At 35.1% G+C, this 27,609-nt stretch overlaps 1 protein-coding gene across 1 annotated transcript in view; it reads right to left on the bottom strand.

Annotated features, from left to right (window-relative positions):
- LOC136026025 (uncharacterized) overlaps positions 1 to 27,102 on the bottom strand; it is a 68,338-nt gene extending 41,236 nt beyond the window's left edge. Inside the window, exons 1-3 of the mRNA XM_065702182.1 lie at positions 27,003 to 27,102; positions 7,268 to 7,433; positions 2,404 to 3,131 (exon numbers count right to left, since the gene is read on the bottom strand). Coding sequence (XP_065558254.1) covers positions 2,404 to 3,131; positions 7,268 to 7,407 — 868 coding nt within the window. The 5' untranslated portion in view covers positions 7,408 to 7,433; positions 27,003 to 27,102. The remainder of the gene's footprint in view (positions 1 to 2,403; positions 3,132 to 7,267; positions 7,434 to 27,002) is intronic.
- Between the last annotated feature and the right edge of the window lie 507 nt (positions 27,103 to 27,609).

The raw sequence follows: 27,609 nt of genomic DNA, 5'->3' as shown, positions 1-27,609 counted from the left end.
AACTCGATCCCCTAAGCAATCCGAAGATTCTGTATATAGTTTAAAAACTGATGATACATAGCATCCCTCATCGTGCTCTATCTAAAAATATTGAGCATGGGGTGTTACAGGGAGAGGAGCAACAGACAAGGGCGCGTAAGGGAGGCTAGCTGCCCACCAATCCCTTTTGGCCCTAAAAAAGGGTACTAGAACTTCAAATTTCTAACCGAACGATCCCCTTTACATGTTTCTACAGCCACCACTTCCATACGAAGTAGCCGAGGGAAAAGTTTCTTTTACTGTCTTCTGGCCCTTTGTCGGACCCGGTTTTGTAGGAGGGGACAAACGTTTCTTATTTTGCATTATTACCACCTTAGCCTGTAGACTAAGAGTATAGGTTTTGATCGGACTGAAAAAAAAAATTAAGAGCCATTTTTGCGAAGGGGAACGTTTCTCAGAACAATTATTTGCACAGTAATTTCCTAATCTGAAACAAAGCTCTTTTGCTCATTTATTGGCGCTCTTTCCCCCTCTCCTCACATCTAAACGTTAAATTCTTATCGACCCAATAAATGATCCTAGAAAGTCTATATCTGTAAACAATTGATGCTTGTTTACAGATATATCCGTATTTATTGGATCTTTCAATCATTTTGAAAAAAATGGTTGTCTCAAAATTTGATATCAGAGGGGGTTGGGAGAATATGGAGGATGGGTAGCAAAGGAGGACAAGGAAGGGGTACGGTTTGTCCTCTAATCACTTTTGACTCTTAAAAAGGCCTCTAGATTGTTCAATCTTCAATCGAATGAGCTCCCTCAAAAGTTTTCACACCAACACATATCAACACTTGGAATTCCCTTCATAACTTGAAACTCTAATAACTTGGAGGTCAATTCTGTGTTTTCGTAGTCTTCACCTTCATATTTACTCCTGATGTAAAATATCACGAAAATGCATTAATAGGCAGCCTGATGACATTTCGAAATTAACTTTTGATTTATTCAATATTTGTGGAAAATTCTGAAAAATTTAATTCTATGCTCGCAATCAGTTGCGAGATCAAGGTTGCTGAGAGACTTTTGAATAGCCCTATAAATCGGTTCCTAAGTCCCAAGTGCATTTAACAACTTTTTAAGTGTAAGAATAGCGTTCTTTTTTTGTATGCTTGAGGTTCGTGCTGTCAGTAAAGAGCTGGTTTTCCGTTATTATACAAAAATGTGTATAGTTAATTTGCAACAATTTTATAGTTTTTCGTTGCATAGGCTGAGAACCGATGGTATTTTTTCGTCTTTGGTTTCGATTTTGCTCTTTAATTTCACAAGATTTTTTTTACTTTTGCTAGCTTCTAGTTACTTATAAAGTACGTAACAACCCTGACAGGAAAAGTTCCTTAAAATGGATAAAATTTTCTTTAAAAAATAAGACCGCATCTTTTCCGAAAAGAAGAGTTTCATTTAAGGCAGATTCTAGTCAGAAAGTATTTTTCTTTTTGTTAAAATAGAAAGGACCATATAATGTAAAATTTTGGACCATATCAGATCTTTTGCATGAATTTTATCCGAAAATATTTTCTTTTGTTGTCTTTTTATTACATTTAGTATGGACTTATCCTTAAAAACTGCCTTTCTGCTTATAGACAGGAACTGGGGCGTTCTCACACCTCTCAGCCATAGGCATGATCCACCAGCAGCCTAATAGAGCTTGAAAAAAAGTAGACACAACAGCACTATTTAAGTTAAAATACAATTTTCTGTTATTTTCGAAATGAAAGACTATCCCATGTAAAGAGTTTTTGGCACCGACGATTTCAGTGGCCAAGTTCGGAGCGTTTCAACCCAATAGCGCCCTGGGGGCAAGCAATACCGAAAGTTTTCTTTTTACCAGGATTTAAATTTGCAATATTTTTCTTTCCCCCTTTCTACATTTTTGAAGGTCCACTTATTTCCCAGATGGGAGTATCGCTTTAATCTGGCACTATCGAGAAGAACGTAAAAAAAGCCTTTTAGATTTAATCATTTAATTCTAATGAGTCCATAACATTTTTCTACCATCTTCCATTTAACTGCTATAACTAGTGAACAAAAGGACGAACTTCAGTGCTACCTTAGCAATATTGTTGTTTTCCTTATTTCCTTTCGTAATCAAAAATTATTTTTTGTTGAATCTGAATAAACGCTGATTACTGTTGCCTATTCAACGTCAGTCAGGGAATTTTCCTCGCTAGAGTAATTTAAAAAAATAGGACTTAAGAATTTCGGTTATTATGGGACATTGTTCACTTTGTACTTGGTCGCAGGTACTGTTGAAATCATGAAAGACAGTTTAAATTCCTAGGAACGTTACTTAATGATTATAAGCTAATGTCCCTGCATAAATCTCCTCAGCCATAAATTTCAACAAAAATAAAACAATGAGAATCTTACCAGAAGGGACTGAATCTGCACTTAGGCTTCTTGGAGATTTGAGTTCTAGAACTGGACTGGCAGCGTCGTCAGATCCAATACCACTCGAATTTCCACTACTAACATCTCGAGTCTCAATAGATTTTATCACTCTAGCTTCAGTCACTGAGAGACGCTTTGCCTTCTTTTTTTCAATATAATCCTTATTTGGTGTTATAATTTGCGGTGTTCTTTGAGCACTCCTGAGCTTATCCCGCAGCTCAGCAGCAAGACTATCATGCAACAATGCAACTCTTTCTCGTTCTGGAAACTTAGATATTGTACCAATTTTCTTTTCACACAAACTCACGCGGCTCCCAAATTTATCATTAACTAATCCTTGGCTTTTCAATTTTTGCTCAAGCTCATCAATCTTTCGTTTATTTTCTGGTTTTTGTGTTATGCTCACGAGGCGACTATAGAGATAAGTGGCTGTTTCCTCGGAGTCACAGCGGAAAACATGAACGTTCACTGGAGATTTCGTGCTTGTATTTATGGACAAAATAATGCACGAGACAACATCACTATTATCACCATCACCTTGACATACGTATGTGAGAGACGTTTGTGGGATGGCTTGTTTTACAACTTCATAAACTGTTTTCTGACCACTGATTTTCTGAACAGTTTGAACGACTTTAAGTCCTCTGGAGGAAATTTGGAGCGTGATTTTTGGTGGTTCATCCTGTTTTTCCTTTTCGATGAGAGTCCTATGTTAAAAGAAGGTTTAGTACTATGCATAAGATATATATATATATAAAAATATATATATATATATATATATATATATATATATATATATATAGATGTATGTATATATATATATATATATATATATATATATATATATATATATATATATATATATATATATATATATATATATATATATATATATATATATATATATATATATATATATATATATATATATATATATATACATATATCTATATATATATATATATATATATATATATATATATATATAGATGTATGTATATATGTATATATATATATATATATATATATATATATATATATATATATATATATATACATATATATATATATATATATATATATATATATATATATATATATATATATATATATATATATATAGACAGACCCAAGGCATTGATCCTCCCACGGGTTCTGCAGTCTGTAAAGGAAAGGGATGATGCACCTGCTATTTAAACACTAACTCACAAACAATAAGAAACCAAAAAAGAGAATGATATATATATATATATATATATATATATATATATATATATATATATATATATATATATATATATATATATATATATATATATGTCTATATTCACAGGTGGGACACAGGGACACAACTACAATGGCACGTAACTAATATGGCGCGTAACGACTTACGCGCGCGGGGGGGGCTTGGGGGGTGGCGAAGCGCCCACACCAACTAGGTGTTGGGGTGGCGCGAAACAGCTAGTATATATATATATATATATATATATATATATATATATATATATATATATATATATATATATATATATATATATATATATATATATATATATATGTGAAAATATATAAATAGGGAGAGAGATATAGAGGGGCCCGATAGTGCTCAGCCGCCCGAATATTTTCTAGAATGGAAATGAGTTCCTATTGGACCCAAAGAAATACTGATAGTAATAGAGGAAAGACAAAAAGGAAAATAATTAAATAAAAAGTCACACGCAAGACTAAAATGTCTTTGTAATTCTTTGAAAGGTGCCAAAGGAGTGGCATTCTCGACCTGAATCAGGAAGGAAGTAAATCATCCATGGTAACTAACTGTAAGAAAGAGACTACACGGGCTAATAGTAACCGAAACTTTGAAAAAGGAAATTTGATAATGAAATACAGATCAAAAGAACCAGCTTTTTTGTGATTGCAAATATAAAATATTTCATCAAGTTTAAAGTTACCCATCAAAAGCTAAGAGTTTGTAGAAATTTGCTGTTTTTTTTTAAATGGACCTTCCCCCCTGAAAAGGGCAAGCGATCTTAATGAAAGTGGTATCAAGCTTCTATACAAATGTAGAGTTATGCATTTTTAAGATGAGTAAGATCAAGGAAGTTTGTTGTTTTGTTTTCCTCACAGAAGTGGCGTCGATTGGAGGGGAGGCAGTGGGGTTTTTAGCTTCCCCTACATTTTCCCCCCTTCCCCTGCTTGATTTTGAGAAACCATTTTCATTTAAAATGCCTTTTTTGTAATTTCATTAAACAAATTGAAAAAATGACCGATTGCCCCCCTCACCCATAGATATTGGAAAATGAATTTCGCCCCTACCGCCCATCTTTGAGAATTAACGCCACTCGTGACCGCACCAAACTAATAGTTCTAGAAAATCAGGAGAAGGCCCATTCGAATGGAAATTATAAGTTCTAGGGCCCTTTTTAGAGTGGCCAGAGATTGTGGCCCAGCAGATGGGTCTGTTCTGCCATTTTCTGGGACAAAACCACAATTCTATGTCAACGATAGCAAAGTTGCTACTAATTGAAAATTCTGAGATAGTCAATTGATTTAGGATTATTAGAATGTATAAAGCTTCTCTCAGAGGAAGTAATGTGGCAGGGTGGCACATTCGTTCCTAAAGAATAGCGCAGTTCATACAAAATAATCGATTAACATAAACATTTATTTCGAAGCTTCATTTAACTAAGTGGATCGAACTTGGTGTTTGATAAAATTATGCACAATTATGTAGGATTGCACATCTTCTAAAATGAACAAGAAACACCTCTAAAATGGAGAGGGGTAAGGGCTAAGAGGAACTTTGTTCTCGCCAAGATATAAGTGGTAACATTTCTTCTTTCCCGCTTTATATACATCGTTAAATGTTTTGATGTTTTCCCGAGGGCATTGTCCCCTACTAGCGTCCATGAGAACATCCCAATAAAAAAAAAATTGTTCGAAAAGTTTGTCATGAAAAGCGTGGAAATCATAACTCATTAATTAAATGTTTATATTTCAGACCTTCAATCCCCTTAACCCATAATAAGCATTTGTAGAATACAATTTTTCAGGGACGATTACCATTTTCAAAGCATTATTTAATGTTTATTTAACTTAACTCAAAGAAACATGGTTGAATTAGGGGTTAGTAGTACCCCTTCTCATTTAAAAGTCTTGGATCAGACAGCTCACAGTAATAATCTGTAAGTTAGGAGTGTATCCTGTCAATAAAAAGAGCTCATATGGCAAGAAGAGCTAAGAGCCAAGAGCTCATATGGTACGAGCTCTAACAAAATTCTAAGAATCAATAGATTACATCTTCCTAGCTTACCTGGGAGTGCCTAGAGTAGCAAAACCGGGACCGACAGACAGAGAGACCGACAGAATTTGCGATTGCTATATGTCACTTGGTTAATACCAAGTGCCATAAAAAATATATTATTAGAACTAAATATGGGGCCACCATTGGGGCGGTCTGTGCGAATTGTCAGAAACACGAATATGAATTTTAAAAAGTACGTAAAATAAGGAATCTAATGGTGCTACTTTTATGTTATTAAGATCTTCTTTTCTTTGGAGCCCTTTAATCTAGACTTTTATCTTTATTTGTTTTTCCAATTGAGATAATTTTATTAGCAATTCAGTTTGTCGTTTTTCCTGGGATTGCTATCTTTTTATGTGTGGGAATTCATCTATGAATTTAAATATATAGTATGTTAGTATAATAAAATTGGATTAGAGAAGCAATTGTGCAATATATTTTGTAATAAAATGATTTTTCCGGATACACACTTTTCATCAAACAATGAGTAAGCATATCCGTTGGGCTGGGCTCTTATTCTTTTCATTCTTGTTTTTAGGTTAAATTTCCTTATAATTTCAAAAGACATTCAATTAGATATACCACAAGTCACTAGATGGAAGGCGAAACTAAATCCTTTAATTAGACCATTACAAGATTGAAAACAGCCTTTTGTTGAAAACAGGATAAATTTTAAAATAAACGCGGATGTTATAAATACAATTTAAACAATTGCCAGGTTGATTGCATCATTGCTGATACAAAGATTGCTCTCCATAGCTTTGATTCAGTTGGATCACTTTTTGTTTTAGTCCTATGTGAGATAGGCACGGATTCCTGGCTCATTTACAGGGGTAGGAAGAGGGGTAGGGGTCTCTCAAATATTATGATTTTGTATATACTTTGTATAAAAAGAGTTTCTGGTGGCGTAAATATGTATGGCACATATAGTTGGCCGTAGCTTCAAATTCAGAACCAAAATAATTCAAATTAAAGTATTTGGATGTGATGAATCCTATGATTAAAGGGGGCTCAATTTATTGTTGTTTTAGTTTTTAGGATCTATTTTGACTTTTAAAATTTGATAATTACTTCCAAGATCAAAAGGCTATTTTGTGCTTTGAATTAGGTTTCAGTCTAATAAGGCCAAGTTCCAGATTTCAGGTGACACCCAGCAAGTACTGACACGGCGAATAGCAAACTCCTCGTTGTTTTGCAAAAATTTCCAAAAGAAAGATTGGAAATCCCTGTTATGCAAAAATTAATAAACATTGATCCCTTAGGTCTTCGACATTCACTATAACTTTGACAACTAATTTCCAGCGAATCTTAAACCATTAGATTTCATTTTAGATGGATTATTTTGTCTTTCTTATGATTTTTGACTCTCGTTTACTGAATATTTGAATAGTGCATTTATTTTGCATTTTTTAAAAATTGTATTCCAATTGTTCAAATCACGAAACTAAGGGCTAAATTATTCCTAATGAATCACTGACATTTGAAAAATATGATGTTAAACTTCATTAAAATAAGTAAATTGTAAAACTTAAAAAAAATCACCTTAAAGCTGGAATGACCACATCATCACCACGTATTCCGCCGCATTCACGGTGCCCCAAAAACCAAACATAAAAAGAAGCTTTCTTAATATCATCATCATAGGGAGCCATCGGCGAATTTTCCATTCCTAAATTTGTCATTCAACCTTAGAAGTCCTTTCATCCACCTGAAACAGAAAGAATATATAAATGTTTTTAATGTTTTTAAATTTCCTATGGGGATAGACGTCCTTCTATATTAGGTCATCCCTAAGGTGGGAACCATAATACATTTAAGAATTCCTCGTCAATGAAGGAAAGGTAACTAACCAGAGCATAAAGGCGGAGATGGGAATAAGACGGCGTAAAGACGGAGGTAGCATTAAGTATTTATGAGTAAGAGTGGGAAGTATGATCTGCAACCTTTTATTATGGAACTGTTCAAAATTATGTATTTTAAAAACCATTGAATAGAATAATTCCATACATCACGGGTATCCCAAAGGAGATAAGAAGACAGGGCGATATTTTTGATACAAAAATGTTTTAAAAGAGGAAAGTAAGAAATACTTCCATTCAAATCCTAGTGGAACAGAAGTCCCAGAAGAACTTGGCCCCTACCCCTTCGAAAATTCTCAAGTGGCATTTTCAACATACATTTTTCAGTTGACTAGTTACTAATGTTCCATTAATCTGATTAAACACCAAACACCATCCTCTTTATCCTACATCTAAAATCTAGATTGGTTGAAGAAACTGTACATTCAATGCCAAGATCCCCTCGCAGGGCTGTAAGAACGGTTGCCTATAAGTTGCAGTTGCGGAGCAGCTCTTGCAACTATGGCTCACGGAAAAACGTTCATATGCCTTGTTTCATATTTTCCGTGGAATTGTACAACTTTAAAAATATTTTATTTGGACAAAGAAGCAAGAAAATGGATACAGGGAAGACTGCAATGTACAAATCTCTCAGTTCACAGAGTTAATATTTCAATTTTCTTTGTAACAGGCCTCGGCGATTGTCTGCAGGTATGGATCTTCCGTAAAGGTAATGAGAAGACGCACCTTATTGAAAAAAATTCAAAACCTAAACTGACCCTTGCTTTTAGCCTGGTACATACAGAAGAATTTTTTTCTGGGAGGAGGGGCAGCAGTATCATTATTTCATAGTCCAAATAAAGTTCCTTAAAACTTGGAAAACTTTAGGAATTAAAAGGGGAAGGTGCGGACCCTCAGGTTCTTGCCCATGTTCCTACTTTTAATAGTAAAAAAAGGTATCAAAACTGCAGTAAAGGAGGGACCAGGAAGCGAATTGTAAATGAAAGGACTCAAGACGCAGTTAAAGCCCGGGTAGTTAACTTGTATTCTACTTAATTGAGATCTCATAAGCCTTTCTGATTGATGCTAATTGCCCTTCCAATGCAAGGGTCAAATCGACAACATACACACGGAACTATGACTGCTGGCAGAATTGGTTGAATGAATCTCACCTGTTCGCTCCCCCACCTAGCAATTAGGCTAATGACATGAGGTTTTGAAACACAAAAGCTGATTTCACGACAAGACTTGAAAGCCTCCCACTTCCAAATTCTCTACAGAGAATGATTTGATCCTAAAGTTTGAAAAGGCATAGGTAAGTGACGAATATATCCTATTTCCCGTGAGATTTGGTTCAACAAAGATTCCATTTGGGGTGTGGAGTAATACTGAAATTCACTGATTTGATGCAAACTCCAGTCCTTGTGCCAACATGATAGGAGAGAATAAGTCAAAAAAGGAACGGAAAAAAAAGAAAAATACAGTATAATACGAGACAAACCAGTAACATTCTTATAAATTTTGATAATAGCAATATAAGTATAAAATTTGACATGTAGGATATTTTATGAAACTATGGCGGAAATAAGGATCCGAAGTGTATTGAACTCTTTTTGTTTTATACTTTTTTCGAAATCACTATCAAACAATATATCTGTGTTCATAAATATTCATAAAAGCATGATTAGTTGAAGCTTGTGCAAATGATGAGATCACATGCCCTCAAATATTTGCTCTGATATAACTTCCACATTATATCATGCAATGAGCTTCCGTTGTCATTCCTACTATACGTTTCGCTAACGGCTGATGACCAATGAATATTTACCATTATCAAGATTTAGCTAGCGCTAATTTGAGCCAATGAGATTTTTCGCAGAATTTTCTGATTGACTAAAAAACCTACGAAAAATTATGGCATTGATACTAGCTAAATCTAGGTATTGGTAAAATTTCATTGCGAAGGTGTCTTAAAGCAGTCATGTTTTTCCACGACTGCTTTTGTAAATTATTTAGGTTTTTAGTATCACAAACGAAATTTGACAAGGAATGCCATCTTTCTTTCTTTTTGAGACTCTTTAAACATAAGAAGAAGAATAAAGAAAGAAAAAGTGACGAGCTGTAAGGAACTAACTACCGAAAATGAGACACATCAGTTCTGCTATGTCAATGCATAAAAAAGGCAAACAATTAGAATCAATAACTGCGTGAAAAAACTTGCCTTCTGTTGATTATTTCTGAGATGGTTGCAAAAATGTGTAGGATTGGTAAATATTTAATGGAGGCAGGGGAAACATCTTCGTGGACAGACATAAGAGCTTGAAGGTTCAATCTATATTACGCCTTGTCTCCATCTATCCGAGACTAATTTAGCTTTCTGATAGTGCCACAAGCGAGTAATTAACTTAAACATATTGGGAGAAAAACAAACTACTGCTGAATATCAAGAAACAAGTAATAATGATTTTTGGAAGAAAGTGGTGGCAAGATTTCAGTCTTTTTTCATATTAGAACATGGAACTTGTTGAGGTGTTACAAGTTCTACTTACTTAGAATGCAATTTGGCAGTTAAGGGAAGTTAGACTAGGGGCCAGAAAACCTCCCGGGACACATTTTTTCAACTGAAAGTAAGGAGAAATATTAAAACTTTAACCGAGCAAAAATTATTGCATATATAAGGGGGATTTCCCCTTCCTCAATACCTCTCTCTTTACGCTAAAGTCTAAAAGTTCTTTTTAAAAAGCTTCTTACTCTAATTAAATAGCCCTTGTGTTTCAGCCTCTCGTCCCAATCCTTAAAGGATTGGGACGAGAGGCCAAACTTTAGCGTAAAGAGCGAGGCATTGAAAAGGGGTCAATATCCTTATATACGTAACAATTTCTGTTCGTTTTAAGTTTTGATGTTGCTCCTTACTTTCAGTTGAAAAGACTAGCTTTTTTAATTTAATTTCCGATCGTTCTCTGAATATTGGCGGGAAAACAAGCTCCTTCTTCATTGAAAATCCCCCCACCGAAAATCCCTCCATAAAAATTCCTCCCCCGTAACCCTCTTCTTTCAGTAAAATTTCACCTGGAAAATTTCACATCTCCATATAAATTTGAGTCGGCAAAGAGAAAGTAAGACAAATAAAAAGAATTTCCTATAAAAATTCTGGAAAATTCCCTGGTTTAAATTTCCCCTTGAAAGTTCACCTTCCCCCCTCAAAAGTTTACTCCAAAAGAATATTATCCCCGTGACAAATCCCCCTGTAGAAAAGTCATCTCCGCCCCCGGGAAATGTCTTTAGACTTCCCAATAACAAATGTTATTTGAACGTTCGTCTAATAATAACAACAGTAGTAATGATAAAAGTTTTATTTAGGATAAACAAATATATATGTCAGCAGCCAGATGTCAAACTTGATGTCAGGCTACACTCTCTTTCTAAAACAGAACAAACTAAAATTTACACTCACTTTTAACCAGGAAGAAGAGTAAAAAATAGTTAATAATATGAACAAACTAATAAGATAGGATCAAATAACGTAGTGTCTAACGTTTTAGACGTTTAACAAAATTCACTCAGCTGACGAGAAACTTGATACAAGTAAGGTACATAAATACATTTTATGTAAATTATCAACTTATGCCATAAATTTTATTCCAAACTTATTGAGAAAGTAGCAAGTCAACTCCTTGAAATAACGGAAAAGCCTACACTGCCCCAAACACTCACAGAAGACTAGTATTCCTGGATTTTTTTTTTTGCAGCGATCAAAAGAAATCAATAATATGTTGATTTTCTAGTAAATGAAAGAAAATTTAAGCACACTTGAATACTGCACACTAGATCAATGAATTGTGCGATCGACGACCTGATTCTCAGATTAACAAAACAGTTTTTTTTTTTTAGCTGAAAGTATACAGCAATATTAAAACTCAAAACGAGCCGAAAATTTTGTAATAATAAGGGAGGTTGCCCCCTCCTCGATACCTTGCTCTTTACAATAAATTTGCCTTTTTGTCATAATTGCTTCAGAAAGACTGCTCAAAAACAAGGATCCTTGAATTTGAATAAGAAGTATTCCTAAAGAACTTCAAGATTTTAGCGTAAAGAGCAAGGGTTGAGGAAGGGGTAGCCCCCCCTCATATACAAAATTATTTCAGTTCGTTTTGGTTTTCATATCGCTACTTACTATCAGCCGAAAAAACTTGCTTTTTGAAATGAATGAAATGAAATGAATGAATGAAAACTTGAACGAAATGAAAATAAATAACAAAAAACTGAATATTTTGCCTTATTTGCTTAGTTAAAATTCTAAAGAAGAGGGTACAGGGGTAAGATTAGAGGGATGTGGGCTTACAACCAAAGTGAACTTTAAGGCAGCCCTATCGAGACTGTCCTTCCTATGTATGTGACAGAGAGCAGAACCCTTTGATTAAAACCTGTGGTGAAGTGAGGGTTAGGATGGGCATAGTGGAGAAACATGTGAATGGAACGCATGATGGATAGAACTTCTTTTTTTTGCTGTTATTACGGCTTCATCAAACAGTTCGTGGTAACGAACTGTAGTAAGGAGCGATCCGGCTCAATAGTAACCAAAACTCTAAAAAATTGAATTTTGATATAAATAGCTACATCAAAAGAATCGCATTTTAATGCTGATTTTAAATATATAAGTTTCATCAAGTTTAGTCTTAGCCATCAAAAGTTACGAGCCTGAGAAAATTTGCCTTATTTAGGAAAATAGGGGGAAACACCCCCTAAAAGTCGTAGGATCTTAACGAAAATGACACCATCAGATTCAGCGTATCAGAGAACCCTACTGTAGAAGTTTCAAGCTCCTATCTACAAAAATGTGGAATTTTGCATTTTTTGCCAGAAGACAAATCAAGGGTGCGTGTTTATTTGTTTGTTTTTTTGTTTTTTTGTTTTTTTGTTTTTTTTTTTTTTTTTCCCAGGGGTCATCGTATCGACCAAGTGGTCCTAGAATGTCGCAAGAGGGCTCATTCTAACGGAAATGAAAAGTTCTAGTGCCCTTTTTAAGTGACCAAAAAAATTGGAGGGCATCGAGGGCCCCTCCCACGCTCATTTTTTTCCCAAAGTCAACGGATCAAAATTTTGAGATAGCCATTTTGTTTGGCATAGTCGAAAATCTTAATAACTATGTTTTTGGGGATGACTTACTCCCCCACAGTCCCTGGGGGAGGGGTTGCAAGTTACAAACTTCAACCAGTGTTTACATATAATAATGGTTATTGGGAAGTGTACAGACGTTTTCAGGGGGATTTTTTTGGTTTTGGGGGTAGGGTTGAGGGAGGGGGCTATGTGGGAGGATCTTTCCTTGGAGAAATATGCCATGGTTGAAAAAAATTCAATGAAAAGGGCGCAGGATTTTCTAGCATTACTATAAAAAAAAAACAATGAAAAAATAAACATGAAAACGTTTTTTCAAATGAAAGTAAGGAATAGCATTGAAATTTAAAACAAACAGAGATTATTACGCATATGAAGGGCTCTAAAAATACTTTTGCATAAAGAGCGAGGTATTTAGGAGGAGATAAATACCTCGCTCTTTATGCTAAAATATTTTTAGTGATTTCAACTATTTATTCAACGGCCTATTTGATTCAGGGGTCATTCTTAAAGAATTGGAACAAAACTTACGATTTAGTGTAAAGAGCGAGGTATTAACGAGGGTACAAACCCCCTCGTACACATAATAAAAATATAAGAATATAAAAGTTTGTTACGTAAGTTAATTCTTAAGTTACGTATATTTTTTACTAATAAAAACGTTCATTGAATATTAAAAGTTATAGTAGCCTTTTTAAGTAACCGAAAAATTGGAGGGCAGCTAGGCCTCCTTCCCCACCCCTTATTTCTAAAAATAGTCTGATCAAAACTAAGAGAAAGCCATTTAGCCAAAAAAAAATTAATATACTAATTTCATTTCAATAATTTATGTGCGGAGAGCCAAAATCAAACATGCATTAATTCAAAAACGTTCAGAAATTAAATAAAAAAAACTAGTTTTTTAACTGAAAGTAAGGAGCGACATTAAAACTTAAAACGAACAGAAATTACTCCGTATATGAAATGGGTTGTCCCCTCCGCAGTCCCACGCTCTTTACGCTAAAGTTTTAGTTGTTTTAAAAAGTAGAATTGTGGCAAAGAGTCAAACTTTAGCGTAAAGAGCGTGGGACTGCGGAGGGGACAACCCATTTCATATACGGAGTAATTTCTGTTCGTTTTAAGTTTTAATGTCGCTCCTTACTTTCAGTTAAAAAACTATTTTTTTTTATTTAATCCCTTCCAAAAACCAAGAACTTGTGCACATGTCTGCGTGTGATGTGCTATGGTATATTGTTAAAACGTATTTTTAATCGGCTATCATCTTTGAATAGATTCACTTCATCACGAGGAGAAGAGACCTATGGTCCTATTGGTTATGTAATAAACACTATAGAATTTCTGTCGCGGATGATGCGAAAATGACACAAGAAAATGGTCAAGCAACTTCTTTATACCACACAATTAGCTTTGGCTTGGTTGGAAAATAAATTGTAGCTATATCTTATTTAAGTATTTAGTTGGTATTTTGGTTAGATTAGAATTTAATATATGCTATGCTTTAAACCCCTTCTCCCCAATGTTCAAATATATAGCCCAAATTTGTTTCTAAACGAGTATATTTTCATTATATTTAGTTTGATTTCATTAGCATTAATCGAACTTCATTTCCCGAGTGTTTACTACATAACCGATAAGTACCGTATTTTGAATACAAATTCTGGAAGACAAATAATATAGCATTTTTTTTTTGTTCCACTCAGAACTTGTTTCTCCGTTGGAAACAAATCAATTAAAGGTACACGATACCTTCAGGTATAATCAATTTGGCTTTATGACAAGATATGTCGTAGATCGAAAAAGAAATTAGTAGATCTGGATGTATCTCAAAATTATACTAAATAAAGTATAAGTTTAACCTTGGTAAACAAAATAACTCCAGTAATTTTGTTTTCAATAAAACAGTTGAACAATTAAGTCCTTTTCACACATTTTAAAAAATCATCCAACTATAAAGCAACAATGAAGGCTCTGAAAATGTTTGATGAATAAAAAAGGGTAGACATCTGCTGATAAGTTCAGTGACATGTAGCAAATTTTGAGGCGTTTTCCCAAGGACTATTTGTATATCTGCCTTCATATTATCTATTATTGGCCTTCAAACTATCAAACGCAATTTACATATTCTATGCTAGGCTAGTAATTTTTATATTTCTGTCAAACAGAAGTTAATGAGTTCGGATGACTTTTTGATTATATATATATGGTTTTTAATAAATACGGAAGATGACACAACAAACAATTAAATAACATAGAAAAAGCTACACGAAAGAAATTCAAGCGATTGGGTTGGGAAAAAACCCAAGCCACTCGAAACAAAATAACTAATAATAACCCTGATTTTTTGAAGCATTGACTTAAAAGTTGAGGGTCGGCTTTAGCCGCTATATTAGTTTTTTAGTTTTTTTTTTTTTGTTTTTTATTTACAATTGTAATAACCATCCTATTTTATCTAACCAATCTTTGAACCGAGCATCCTTTTTGTGGCTATTTTAAGTCGTTTGGAGACAATGGTGTCAACTCTGGAAAATGCAGGGAGGGGATTTACTTTCAAAATTTAGAGTTGGTAATTTTTTTCAATTATTTCAATGAAAATTACAAAAAACTTGTTAAGTGAACATATCAAAAACAGTATTTTGCAAAATTTACGCGGCGGGGGGGACAAAAAATTGAAGACAAGCATATATCCCACATGTGATTAAAGATTTAGAACGGTGCTTTTCAGAACCTAGCCCAGTTAGTAAAATCAAATCAGTTTTTTTAATACTGAAAATAAATAGGCGGGATTGGATAATGTAGCTATCCTAGGATAATTTCCCTTTGGGAAGTGTCGTACCAGTACCTTTAGGACGTGTCGATTAGGACAAAACTTATAAAAGCGCGAAAGAATTTATAATAATTGGTAGAAACTCCCTAAAAATTAGCCTCTCACAACGTAGGACAATTTTGCTCCCAGGTCACGCAATATCAAACAGTTCGTGGTAACGAACTGCAGTAAGGAGCGACCCGGCTCAATAGTAACCAAAACTCTAAAAAATTGAATTTTGATATCAATAGCTACATCAAAAGAATCGCATTTTAATGCTGATTTTAAATATATAAGTTTCATCAAGTTTAGTCTTACCCATCAAAAGTTACGAGCCTGAGAAAATTTGCCTTATTTAGGAAAATAGGGGGAAACACCCCCTAAAAGTCGTAGGATCTTAACGAAAATGACACCATCATATTCAGCGTATCAGAGAACCATACTGTAGAAGTTTGAAGCTCGTATCTACAAAAATGTGGAATTTTGTATTTTTTGCCAGAAGACAAATCACGGGTGCGTGTTTATTTGTTTGTTTTTTTTTGTTTTTTTTTCCCAGGGGTCATCGTATCGACCAAGTGGTCCTAGAATGTCGCAAGAGGGCTCATTCTAACGGAAATGAAAAGTTCTAGTGCCCTTTTTAAGTGACCAAAAAAATTGGATGGCATCTAGGCCCCCTCCCACGCTCATTTTTTTTCCCAAAGTCAACGGATCAAAATTTTGAGATAGCCATTTTGTTCAGCATAGTCGAAAACCATAATAACTATGTCTTTGGGGATGACTTACTCCCCCACAATCCCTGGGGGAGGGGCTGCAAGTTACAAACTTTGACCAGTGTTTACATATAGTAATGGTTATTGGGAAGTGTACAGACGTTTTCAGGGGGATTTTATTTTGTTTGGGGGTGGGGCTGAGGAGAGGGGGCTATGTTGGAGGATCTTTCCTTGGAGGAATCTGTCATGGGTGAAGAAAAATTCAATGAAAAGGGCGCAGGATTCTCTAGCATTACTATAAGAAACAATGATTTTCAAAATTACCTCCCCCCTCCCAATTCCACCAAAGAGAGCAGATCCGGTCCAGTTATGTCAGTCACGTATCTTAGACAGGTTCCTATTCTTCCCATCCAGTTTCATCCTGATCTCACCGCTTTAAGTATTTTCTAAGATTTCCGGTCCCCCCAACTGCCCCCCCCAATTACGTTTGATCCGGTTGAGATTTAAAATAAGATATCGGAGTTACGAGGTCCTTCTAAATATGAAGTTTCATGAAGATCCGATCACTCCTTCGTAAGTTAAAAATACGTTATTTTTCTTATTTTTCAGAATTACCCCCCCCCGCAATTGAGCGGATCCGTTCCAATTATGTAAATTACGTATGCAAGACTTTTGCTTATTTTTCCAACCAAGTTTCATCCCAATCCCTCCAATCTAAGCGTTTCCCATCATTTTAGGTCTCCCCACCCCAAACTTCCCCCAATGTCACCAGATCCGGTCAGGATTTAAAATAAGAGCTTTGAGCCACGATATCCTTCTAAAAATCAAATTTCATGGAGATCCAATCACCCGTTCGTAAGTTAAAAATACCTCATTTTTTCTAATTTTTCAGAATTAACCCCCCCCCCCAACTACCCAAAAGAGAGCGGATCCGTTCCGTTTATGTCAATCATCTATCTAGGACTTGTGTTTATTTTTCCCACCATGTTTCATCCCGATCCCTCCACTCTAAGTGTTTTCCAAGTTTTAGGTTTCCCCCTCCCAACTCCCCGCCTCCATCACCAGATCCGGTCGGGATTTAAAATAAGAGCTCTAAGACACGATATCCTTCTAAACGTCAAATTTCATTGAGATCCGATCACCCGTTCGTAAGTTGAAAATACCTCATTTTTCTAATTTTTAAGACTTACTCCCCCCCCCCTCCCAACTACCCCAAAGAGAGCAAATAAGTTCCGATTATGTCAATCATGTATCTGGGACTTGCGCTTATTTTTCCCATCAAGTTTCATCCCGATCCCTCTACTCTAAGTGTTTTCCAAGATTTTAGGTTTCCCCCCTCCAACTCCCCCCAATGTCATCAGACCCAGTCGGGATTTAAAATAAGAGCTCTGAGACACAATATCATTCCAAACATCAAATTTCATTAAGATCCAATCACCCGCTCATAAGTTAAAAATACTTCATTTTTTCTATTTTTCCGAATTAACCGGCCCCTTCTCCCCCCCCCAGATGGTCAAATCGGGAAAACGACTATTTCTAATTTAATCTGGTCCGGTCCCTGATACGCTTGCCAAATTTCATCGTCCTAGCTTACCTGGAAGTGCCTAAAGTAGCAAAACCGGGACTTTAGGTTTTCCCCCTCCAACTCCCCCCAATGTCATCAGATCCGGTCGGGATTTAAAATAAGAGCTCTAAGACACAATATCATTCCAAACATCAAATTTCATTAAGATCCAAATACCCGCTGATAAGTTAAAAATACTTCATTTTTTCTATTTTTTTGCGAATTAACCGGGCCCCCACTCCCCCCCCCAGATGGTCAAATCGGGAAAACGACTATTTCTAATTTAATCTGGTGCGGTCCCTGATACGCTCGCCAAATTTCATCGTCCTAGCTTACCTGGAAGTGCCTAAAGTAGCAAAACCGGGACAGACAGACCGACAGACCGACAGACAGACAGACAGACCGACAGAATTGGCGACTGCTATATGTCACTTGGTTAATACCAAGTGCCATAATAAACATGAAAACGTTTTTTCAAATGAAAGGAAGAAGTAGCATTGAAACTTAAAACGAACAGAGATTATTACGCATATGAGTGGTTCTAAAAATACTTTAGCATAAAGAGCGAGGTATTTAGGAGGAGATAAATACCTTGCTCTTTATGCTAAAGTATTTTTAGTAATTTCAACTATTTATTCTACGGCCTTTCTGATTCAGGGGTCATTCTTAAAGAATTGGGACAAAACTTACGATTTAGTGTAAAGAGCGAGGTATTAACGAGGGTACAAACCCCCTCGTATACATAATAAAAATATAAGGTTATGAAAGTTAGTTAATTCCTAAGCTACGCATATTTTTTACTAATAAAAACGTTCTTTAAAATTAGAAATTCTAGTTGCCTTTTTAAGTAACCGAAAAATTACAGGGCAACTAGGCCTCCTTCCTCACCCCATATTTCTCAAAATCGTCTGATCAAAACTAAGAGAAAGCCATTTAGCCAAAAAAGGAATTAATATGCAAATTTCATTTTAATAATTTTTTGTGCGGAGAGCCAAAACCAAACATGCATTAATTCAAAAACGTTCAGAAATTAAATAAAAAAAACTAATTTTTTTTAGCTGAAAGTAAGGAGCGACATTAAAACTTAAAACGAACAGAAATTACTCCGTATATGAAATGGGTTGTCCCCTCGCAATCCCTCGCTCTTTACGCTAAAGTTTGACTTTTTGCCACAATTCTACTTTTTAAAACAATTAAAAGCTTTAGCGCAAAGAGCGAGGGATTGCGAGGGGACAACCCATTTCATATAAGGAGTAATTTCTGTTCGTTTTAAGTTTTAATGTTGCTCCTTACTTTCATAAAAAAAAATTAGTTTTTTTTATTTTAGATGAAAGACACGGTCATAGAGACTTGCGAGGAGGCTTGTCCAGTCGGAGATTGAAAGTGGACGCTGCAGCCCTAGAGACAATGGCTCTGGAATTATGTAAAGTATTGGTTTTTCCCATATAGGGGTTAATTGAAAAGTATAGACTGAGAAGGTTGTCTGATCGGCTTGGAACTCTCAGGGATTGTTTGGAAGGGCGATATTTCCCAGAGTTCCACAACGGTATAGTCCTGGAATAACGCGCGGGCATGAATAAATAAAAACCCTTTTGTTCATCGAAATTTTCGAAACACATTCTCGGCTATATCTTAGGAACAGCTGGGGATCAAACCAATACTTTCAGGGAGTGTTGCAGGAGGGGGAGACAACATCAAATTTTATACTAGGAAGTGCGGGCTAAAAACAAGTTGTATCTGAACCACCTAAATAGGTTTCTTTGGCTACCAACCCCTTATCGCGTTTAGGGTTTATGAACTAAGTAGCGAAGTGCATCAAAAGACACTATGCGTTGCCAGGTTATCAAAATAGCTTATTTGTAATATCTAGGGCCGACTTGGGGGATCAAAAGGAGTCTTGGAGAAGTTTGACCTGTAATTGTGGCTTGGGGAAGGAAAATGGATGGGGGCTAAATATATTTGTTTTAAATCCACTTATAAGTTTTTAGATTATAAGCCTCTATGCCACAAGAATCTATTCACGGTGAAATAGCAATGTAAACTTAAAGGCATTATGCGTACCTGGAAAACCTCATGAGCGCCTTGGTTGATCGATTTGAAACTTTTGGATGCTTTAGGGGGCCAGTTGGACCTCGAATTCTACTTAAATGAGATGGCGGAGGAACATTAAAAGACTAAATCAGGTACGGCCTGAGGAGATCAAGTTGAAATTTACAGAGTATTTGATCAAAGGGACAATAGAACGTCAAGTTTAATTTTTAAGGAAGGGGAGATGATTGGTGTAAAAAGCTTGCATTTCTGATCTTCCCAAGGAACTTAAAATCTATTCACGATGGAGTAGTGAGGCAAATTTAAATACAATATATGTATCCAGTTTATGAAAATGACGAATCAGCAATGTCAAAGAACAGATTGGGGGATCAATTTGTAACATTAATGGAGTGTTAAGGGGTCAATTGAACTTGGCATTTTAAGTTAGCGAGATACAGCAGTGGTTAATCAAAAGATACCAATTTTACTCAGCCGGTTCTCAGAATTGTATATCAGCAATACTTCAAGAAGGGTTAATGAAATCATCTTGGAACTATCAGTGTGTTGGGAGGGGCTCGGTGACCTTGAGTTTTGAGTTTAGAATTACAAGGGGAGCAAAATTTTTGTGTCTTCGATCTACCTAAATTTTTTGCAAATTAAGTACCTGCGTTATATATTTTCGGTGCAGTAGCAAGGTACATCAGAAAACACAATGTGTAACCATGTTATCAAAATAGACTATTTACATGATTTAGGAAATGCTCTGGGATCGATTTGAAGCTCTCAGGGAACGCTGAGGGAGGCAAATTTAAGTTATGACTTGTGAAAAAATATCTCTGTAATATCTCGAAAATTGCTTGAGGGATTGAAGACCAACATGGAGTTTTGGGTAAAGGGAGGGCAAAGATACTTCAGCCCTATGGTTGAGGGAAGGGAGGAGAGGGCTATAAAATGTGTTACCAAGTTTTTTGCTCAGCCCAGAATAAAAAGAGTTAATGTATTTTGAATTAAAGTAGGAGAAAGACATAAAATATTTTTCTCCGCGGTTTTTGCTCAGCTCAGTTTAAAATAGATGTTTAATATTTTTCATCAACCCAGAATAAAAGACTAAATGATTCGTGACGCCCAGATCATTTGGTTTAAAAATTGCAGTTATAAGTTCCTGAGTCAGATAAACCCTGCAAGAGAAAAAAAAACGATAGCCATACTTTTATTTGTAGCAGCCAGTATTTGTAGCACTTGATTAGCTTTGGGATTTATTTTGTTATCGCGTTGCTGTTATTGATAGGAGTATAAAACGATATGCTCGAGAGTTTTTAGTAAAGTGAAAATAGTGCTCTCGCCTTAGAGGGTTTAAGGTGGTCGTAATCAGAATCTTATTTTTGATAATTTCTCTGTTTTTTAAGCTTGACCTGACCATCGTTTTTAATGCCTGCTCTTTTCAGGTTCTGTCTACTCACTTATAGTAGCATTCATGGACGCACGCAAGAGAGGGAGGAGCCTCAGAGCCCAAGTCCCCTAACCTGGCACGTACGCAGAAGGGGGGGCCTTTGGCCCCCCCCCCCGAAATTTTGTGAAATGTTTAATTTCCCCATGGTTTCATGGGATTTCTGGCAAAAGTAGGATATTTATCTAGAATCTAGATACATGTGTGAAGCCTTTTTTGGTGGATTTTACAGCATGCAATTACCCGGTCAAGTCGCTGCCAAATTATTAACCCATTTTCTGTCTAACTTTTTACCCTCTTTGAAGTAATTAGCAATTGTACTGTTATTTTTGGTGTAAAGAGAGTTTGCTTTCCACAGCAAAATAGAATTATCCTTGGTATTAGGGCATTTATCCCCCCTTTTCAGGATACAGTACAGCTTTTAGTGGATCAATTTTGAAAACTATAATTCTTCATTAGAATCTACGTTTTTGCAATAGAAGAACTACCCCTCACAGCACCCTTATTGCACTGTTAACCCTAAAATTTCCCTTTCAGTGGGATATAATAGATTAATCACTGGTTCTAAATCGCTATAAACGTAACCTGAGCCTAAAACGCACTTTTGAGGCTTCAGTCTTCTTCCCCCCCATCCGATACAATACTACAGATTAAAGTTAATCTGTATTTTCCGATATACGTGCTTTTTGCATTACTAAATAAAAAAGTGCTACTTTATATCTGCTGTTTCGAAGATTTTGGGCCCCCCGAAAAAAAAATTCTGCGTACGTGCCTGCCCCTAACCATCCTAATGATTATTTGTTATTAAAATTATCAAATTAAATATGTTCCTCTACTATTGGCCGCAAAAAAATATTATGTGCGTGGCTGGTAATATGTGTTGATTTTGATGTGATAATTGAGTTTGTTGTGATTATTCAGTTTAAATTCTGTTTGTTTTGGGTTTCATTTATACTTTCAATAATTTATGTCCATTTTGAGTTTGAAATATTGTAAAACTCCATTTTTGTTCGTCTTAAATTTGAACATGGCTCTTCGCCTTTTTTTGAAGAATTTTCTCGAATAGGGAGTGGGGGTTAGGTTAGTTTGCGTTAGGTTGGATTAGGTTCCATAATTTTGTATCTAAAATATTATTTTATCGTCATTTTTTTGTTATTCATTAGGATTAACCTAACTTCACTTCTTAGGCGCGTTTCCAGTAAACGACAAGTACCGAAGAAAGATATATTTACGCTTGTACTGATATTGTACAGAGCAATACCACCGTTTTGATTAAATCTAACTTGACAAAACCAAAACAACATATGTTGACTTTAATTTGCCTTTCCGTACAATAACTGCAATTCAATGAATTAGTCTTCAGCTCACTGACTACTGCAGCCTAAATAAAATGGCTCATTTGCGCAATTAATCGCAAACCTAATTGCATTTTTGTCTTTGAAAATGCTGTACATAAATTATCAACAAAAGGTTTAAGTCCACTCCAATCGTTAGACATGTAACTATACAGCCTAAGCTAATACAGAGAGAATTTTTCTTTTTCAATTCAATCGGGTTTTATTTTAAAAAGGAAACGAAATAAAATAACATAAACGACTCTGCTCTGTCACACATTTTACGTTGAGCCCCCGACTAATATAGACATTACCCCCCACTTATATAGACATTACCCCCGACTAATAGACATTACCTCCGACTAATATAGACATTACCCTGTCTAATATATACATTACCCCCGACTAATATAGACATTACCCCCGACTAATAAAGACATTACCCCTGACTTATATAGACATTACCCCAGACTAATATAGACATTACCCTCAACTAATATAGACATTACCCTCAACTAATATAGACATTATCTCCGACTAATAAAATAAAATAAAAGACTACTCTGTCACACATTCGACGTTGAGACCCATAAATATAAAGATTCATCACTATCACGCAGAAAGGCTCTCATTTCACTTCCAAGACCTTCAAAACCATACGCTTCTCCACAATTACTTATTATCACCTTAACTATCAGGTTCTTCCCTCCCTCCCCAGAAGCACAAGCGCCTTACCTAGTTAATTATAAAAAAAAGTAATCTTAAATACTAAACTTTAATTATTAAAAATAAATACTTCAGCTGCGTTTTTTTTCCTTTTTTAAAATGCTAGTTCTATATTTTTACAGAAATAGTTTGTTTGCAAAAGACATATTCCATAATTCACCTGATCTGACTTTTGTAGATACATTAGATAATTTTTTTTCTTCTTTTTGCTCCTTTATCTTATAGCGAAGATTACTACAAACGATGTGTCGCAGGTCTTCAAGCATAAAAACACCCGTTAATGAATTTTATTAATGAAATAAATTAATAAAGATTTTATATAATGAATTTTATTAATGATTAATGAATTTTAATGAGTTAATGAATTTGTTTTTACTAAATAATTTCTTAGACCAAATTGCCTTTCGATTTGTGACTAAACGGAAAATAGATATAATGAACTTTAAGCATTTTTACAATTTCACTTCATTTTAATACTATCGTTACTGCTAATCTTCTTCGTCTAATATTTGCTAGATTATTCCGTCAATTTTATGACTGTTATTAAGAGGTCATAAAATGCAATTATTTCCTGTGAACCCCAGCTGTATAAAATGCAAAAGAAGAATCTGTTACGGAATGGAATTTTCATGAGTGAGGCCTACCAGTAATGGATTCAGGGGGCACCCAGCCCCGTACCCCTAGACAGTTATATGGGAAGTCACACTCCTGTGCTTACTGTTTGCTTCAGAAGAAGCATGCAGAAGAATGTTACTTTTAGTTCCACTTCCACAAACAATCAAAAAAGGTAAGGATTAGTATATTTAAAAATTACATTAAAAGTTGCATCAATTCGTATGTTCAATTTTAGCTAGCGAATTTTTCCAAACATCGACAAAATTAAAAAAATTCTGGTTGAGGGGCTTTTGTCTAGCCTATCTTGGAAAGCTGAGGAAGGTGAATGAAACTTTCAGGAATCAATCGAGAGCTTCAATGGCCTCCCAGGAAGAGATTTTGAAGTATCTTAAAACGACCAGGAATCAAAATAAAAAAATCACATAAACATAAAGGTAATGGGCAATGATAATCGATGTTAGATTAAATTCCAACAGGAGTAAAAATTAAAATGTATCACTCAAGTGAAACATAAAACCAACAGAAACTACTGCACACAGGAGTTTGGTAAGTCCGCTCTGCTAGCCATACAGCTTCTAAAATCTATTGAGCCATTTGCTGAGGAAGATGAGGAAGGTGAATGAAACTTTCAGGAATGAATCGAGAGCTTTAATGGCCTCCCAGGAAGAGATTTTGAAGTATCTTAAAACGACCAGAAATCAAAATAAAAAAATCACATAAACATAAAGGTAATGGGCAATGATAATCGATGTTAGATTAAATTCCAACAGGAGTAAAAATTAAAATGTATCACTCAAGTCAAACATAAAACCAACAGAAACTACTGCACACAGGAGTTTGGTAAGTCCGCTCTGCTAGCCATACAGCTTCTAAAATCTATTGAGCCATTTGCTGAGGAAGATGAGGAAGGTGAATGAAACTTTCAGGAATGAATCGAGAGCTTTAATGGCCTCCCAGGAAGAGACTTTGAAGTATCTTAAAACGACCAGAAATCAAAATAAAAAAATCACATAAACATAAAGGTAATGGGCAATGATAATCGATGTTAGATTAAATTCCAACAGGAGTAAAAATTAAAATGTATCACTCAAGTCAAACATAAAACCAACAGAAACTACTGCACACAGGAGTTTGGTAAGTCCGCTCTGCTAGCCATACAGCTTCTAAAATCTATTGAGCCATTTGCTGAGGAAGATGAGGAAGGTGAATGAAACTTTCAGGAATGAATCGAGAGCTTTAATGGCCTCCCAGGAAGAGATTTTGAAGTATCTTAAAACGACCAGAAATCAAAATAAAAAAATCACATAAACATAAAGGTAATGGGCAATGATAATCGATGTTAGATTAAATTCCAACAGGAGTAAAAATTAAAATGTATCACTCAAGTCAAACATAAAACCAACAGAAACTACTAAACACAGGAGTTTGGTAAATCCGCTCTCCTAGCAATATAGCTTCTAAAATCTATTGCGCCATTCGCTGAGGAAGGTGAGGAAGGTGAATGAAACTTTCTGGAATAAATCGAGAGCGGTAAATGTATCACAGTTCATATTATTGACTTACCAATAAAGTGAATATACCGCTCGATACCTTCTCTTTACGAATATAATAAACGCTTCTATCGCAAATTCAGATTTAAGCACTTTTTGAGTATGAGTTACCGGTCGTTTTCGACAAAATAATACAACATTTTCTCAGTGCCAAAATTATTTATAGTTAGGTTAGGTCAAAAAGTGCTTATATTTGAATTTGCAACCGAAGTGATCATTATATTCGTAAAGAGCATAAAAAAGGCATCGAGTGGTATATTCACTTTATTGGTAAGCCAATAATATGAACTGTGATACGTTTACCTCGAGAGCTTCAATAGTCTCCCAGGAAGAAATTTTGAAGTATCTACCCCCAGTGCTCCCCCCTCCAGTGGGTACTGACCTTTTATGACTTTTTATAACATCTTGGTTAATATTACTAACACTTTGAGAATAAGATCTACTGCTTCAAAAAGTCACGCGAAAAGTGTTTTCAGAAAAGTGTTTAATGCAAAATCTTGCCTTTAGCAGGACTTATTACTTTTTATCGAAGCCTGTTTATATATAAATATTTTCAAAATTGTTTACCAATATGTTTTAAAAGTATGTTTGAATTAGGAAGTGATATTCATACCCATTTTACGAGACAGTCCGATATAATTCGTCGTCCGCTTGCTATTACCCGTAGATCTCAATTTTCTATTCGGCATCTAGGACCCCATGCATGGAATTGTTTACCTACGACTTTGAGAAACATGGATAGTTTTCTTGAATTTCGGCGGGAATTAAAGCTGTTTTGCCTTAATATTTATGGTTTTGATAGTTGAGTGGACCTCAAGTGGAGCAAAGATGTTGGTTTTGTTTTTGGCGATACTGGTCAAGCGGTTTTAGTTTCTTTTTGTTTTGTCTCTTTTGAAGTGTAATTCCGTTACGATTGAAATGCAGGGTAATTGATTTTTTTTCTTCTTCTTTTCTTTTCTTTTTTCTTTTCCTTGTCTTTTCTTTTTTATTTTTTTTTTATTTTTCATATTGTTTTTATTTGTATGTGTATTGGGGTTATAAGCCCAAACAAGCTTTGCTTCGGGCCATTTGCTTGTTTTGTTATGTTATTTATATTAATAAACCCATCTTTCTCTCTCCCTCTCTCTCTCAGCCTCATACCTTGGCTCAGTCCTGATTTCTACAGTTTAAAAAAAAAATGTAAAGCTTTTTTTAATTTAGAGTGGGAAAACCCTAATATGGCTTAAAATCCTGGTAAAAAAAATTGGAATCGTATTTTCAGAACTAGAGCCACTGGAAAATAGACCGAAAACCCAAGATGAAGTAAAATGTTTATGTTAAAATCTAAATAGGTATAGGATGCCTGCCGTCTATGTCGTCTTCTAAGCGCTAGAAATAAGGAAAGGGTTCAGATAGTTGCTTGCTTATACTTTCTCGAGATATATTTTAGAATCTGGATTCATTCCTGAAATTGTATTCGCCTAGCTCCGCTACTTTCCATGATAGCAAGAAACCGCTGAAATAGAACTTTACCTAGAACTGAACAATTAGATAAAGTTGCTCACCAAAAGAATAAATCACTGTAGGCGTAAAATAAAATCGATAATATAATCCAAAAGTCAATTCATTTAAGACACAATTATAACTAAAATGTCTAGAGTTTGCAAAATATCTAACGGGCAGTGCAACCCAGCCGGGTTGCGCTATATTACATATACCAAGGACAAGAATCCGTATTCAAGCTATATGGTAAATTTAAAACTACGTAAAATTCTAGATTATATGGTAATATTTCTTCGTTATTATATTTTAGAACCAACTTTTGTTGGGCTTGTGTATCTATCAAAGTTTTATTGACAAAAGTGTCAAAAATCCCAACGAAAAGGGCTTTTGACGTCTTTGAAAGAATAAAATCTTAAACAATGTACCTTGGTGCTGTAAAATAAAGCAAATGCAATATTTATAAACTTCTCTATTTTTAGTATAGCTGTTTAAAGGTATTTTCATGTAGTCCTGTTAATAACGATTTGGTCTTGAGGTAAAAAAAAACTATTTAATTTTTGATGAACGCCACTTTCTTAATATTCAAATGCACAAAAAAAAAATTTGAAATCGGGTAAAAATTACGGGTCAAATTTTCTTTGGGGTAGGGGGGGGGTACAACTGCACCTT

This window comes from Artemia franciscana, chromosome 4, assembly GCF_032884065.1.
Source record: "Artemia franciscana chromosome 4, ASM3288406v1, whole genome shotgun sequence".
Lineage (NCBI taxonomy): Eukaryota > Metazoa > Arthropoda > Branchiopoda > Anostraca > Artemiidae > Artemia > Artemia franciscana.
Note: the sequence above shows the minus strand (reverse complement) of the source record. Positions and strands in the feature narration are given on the sequence as shown.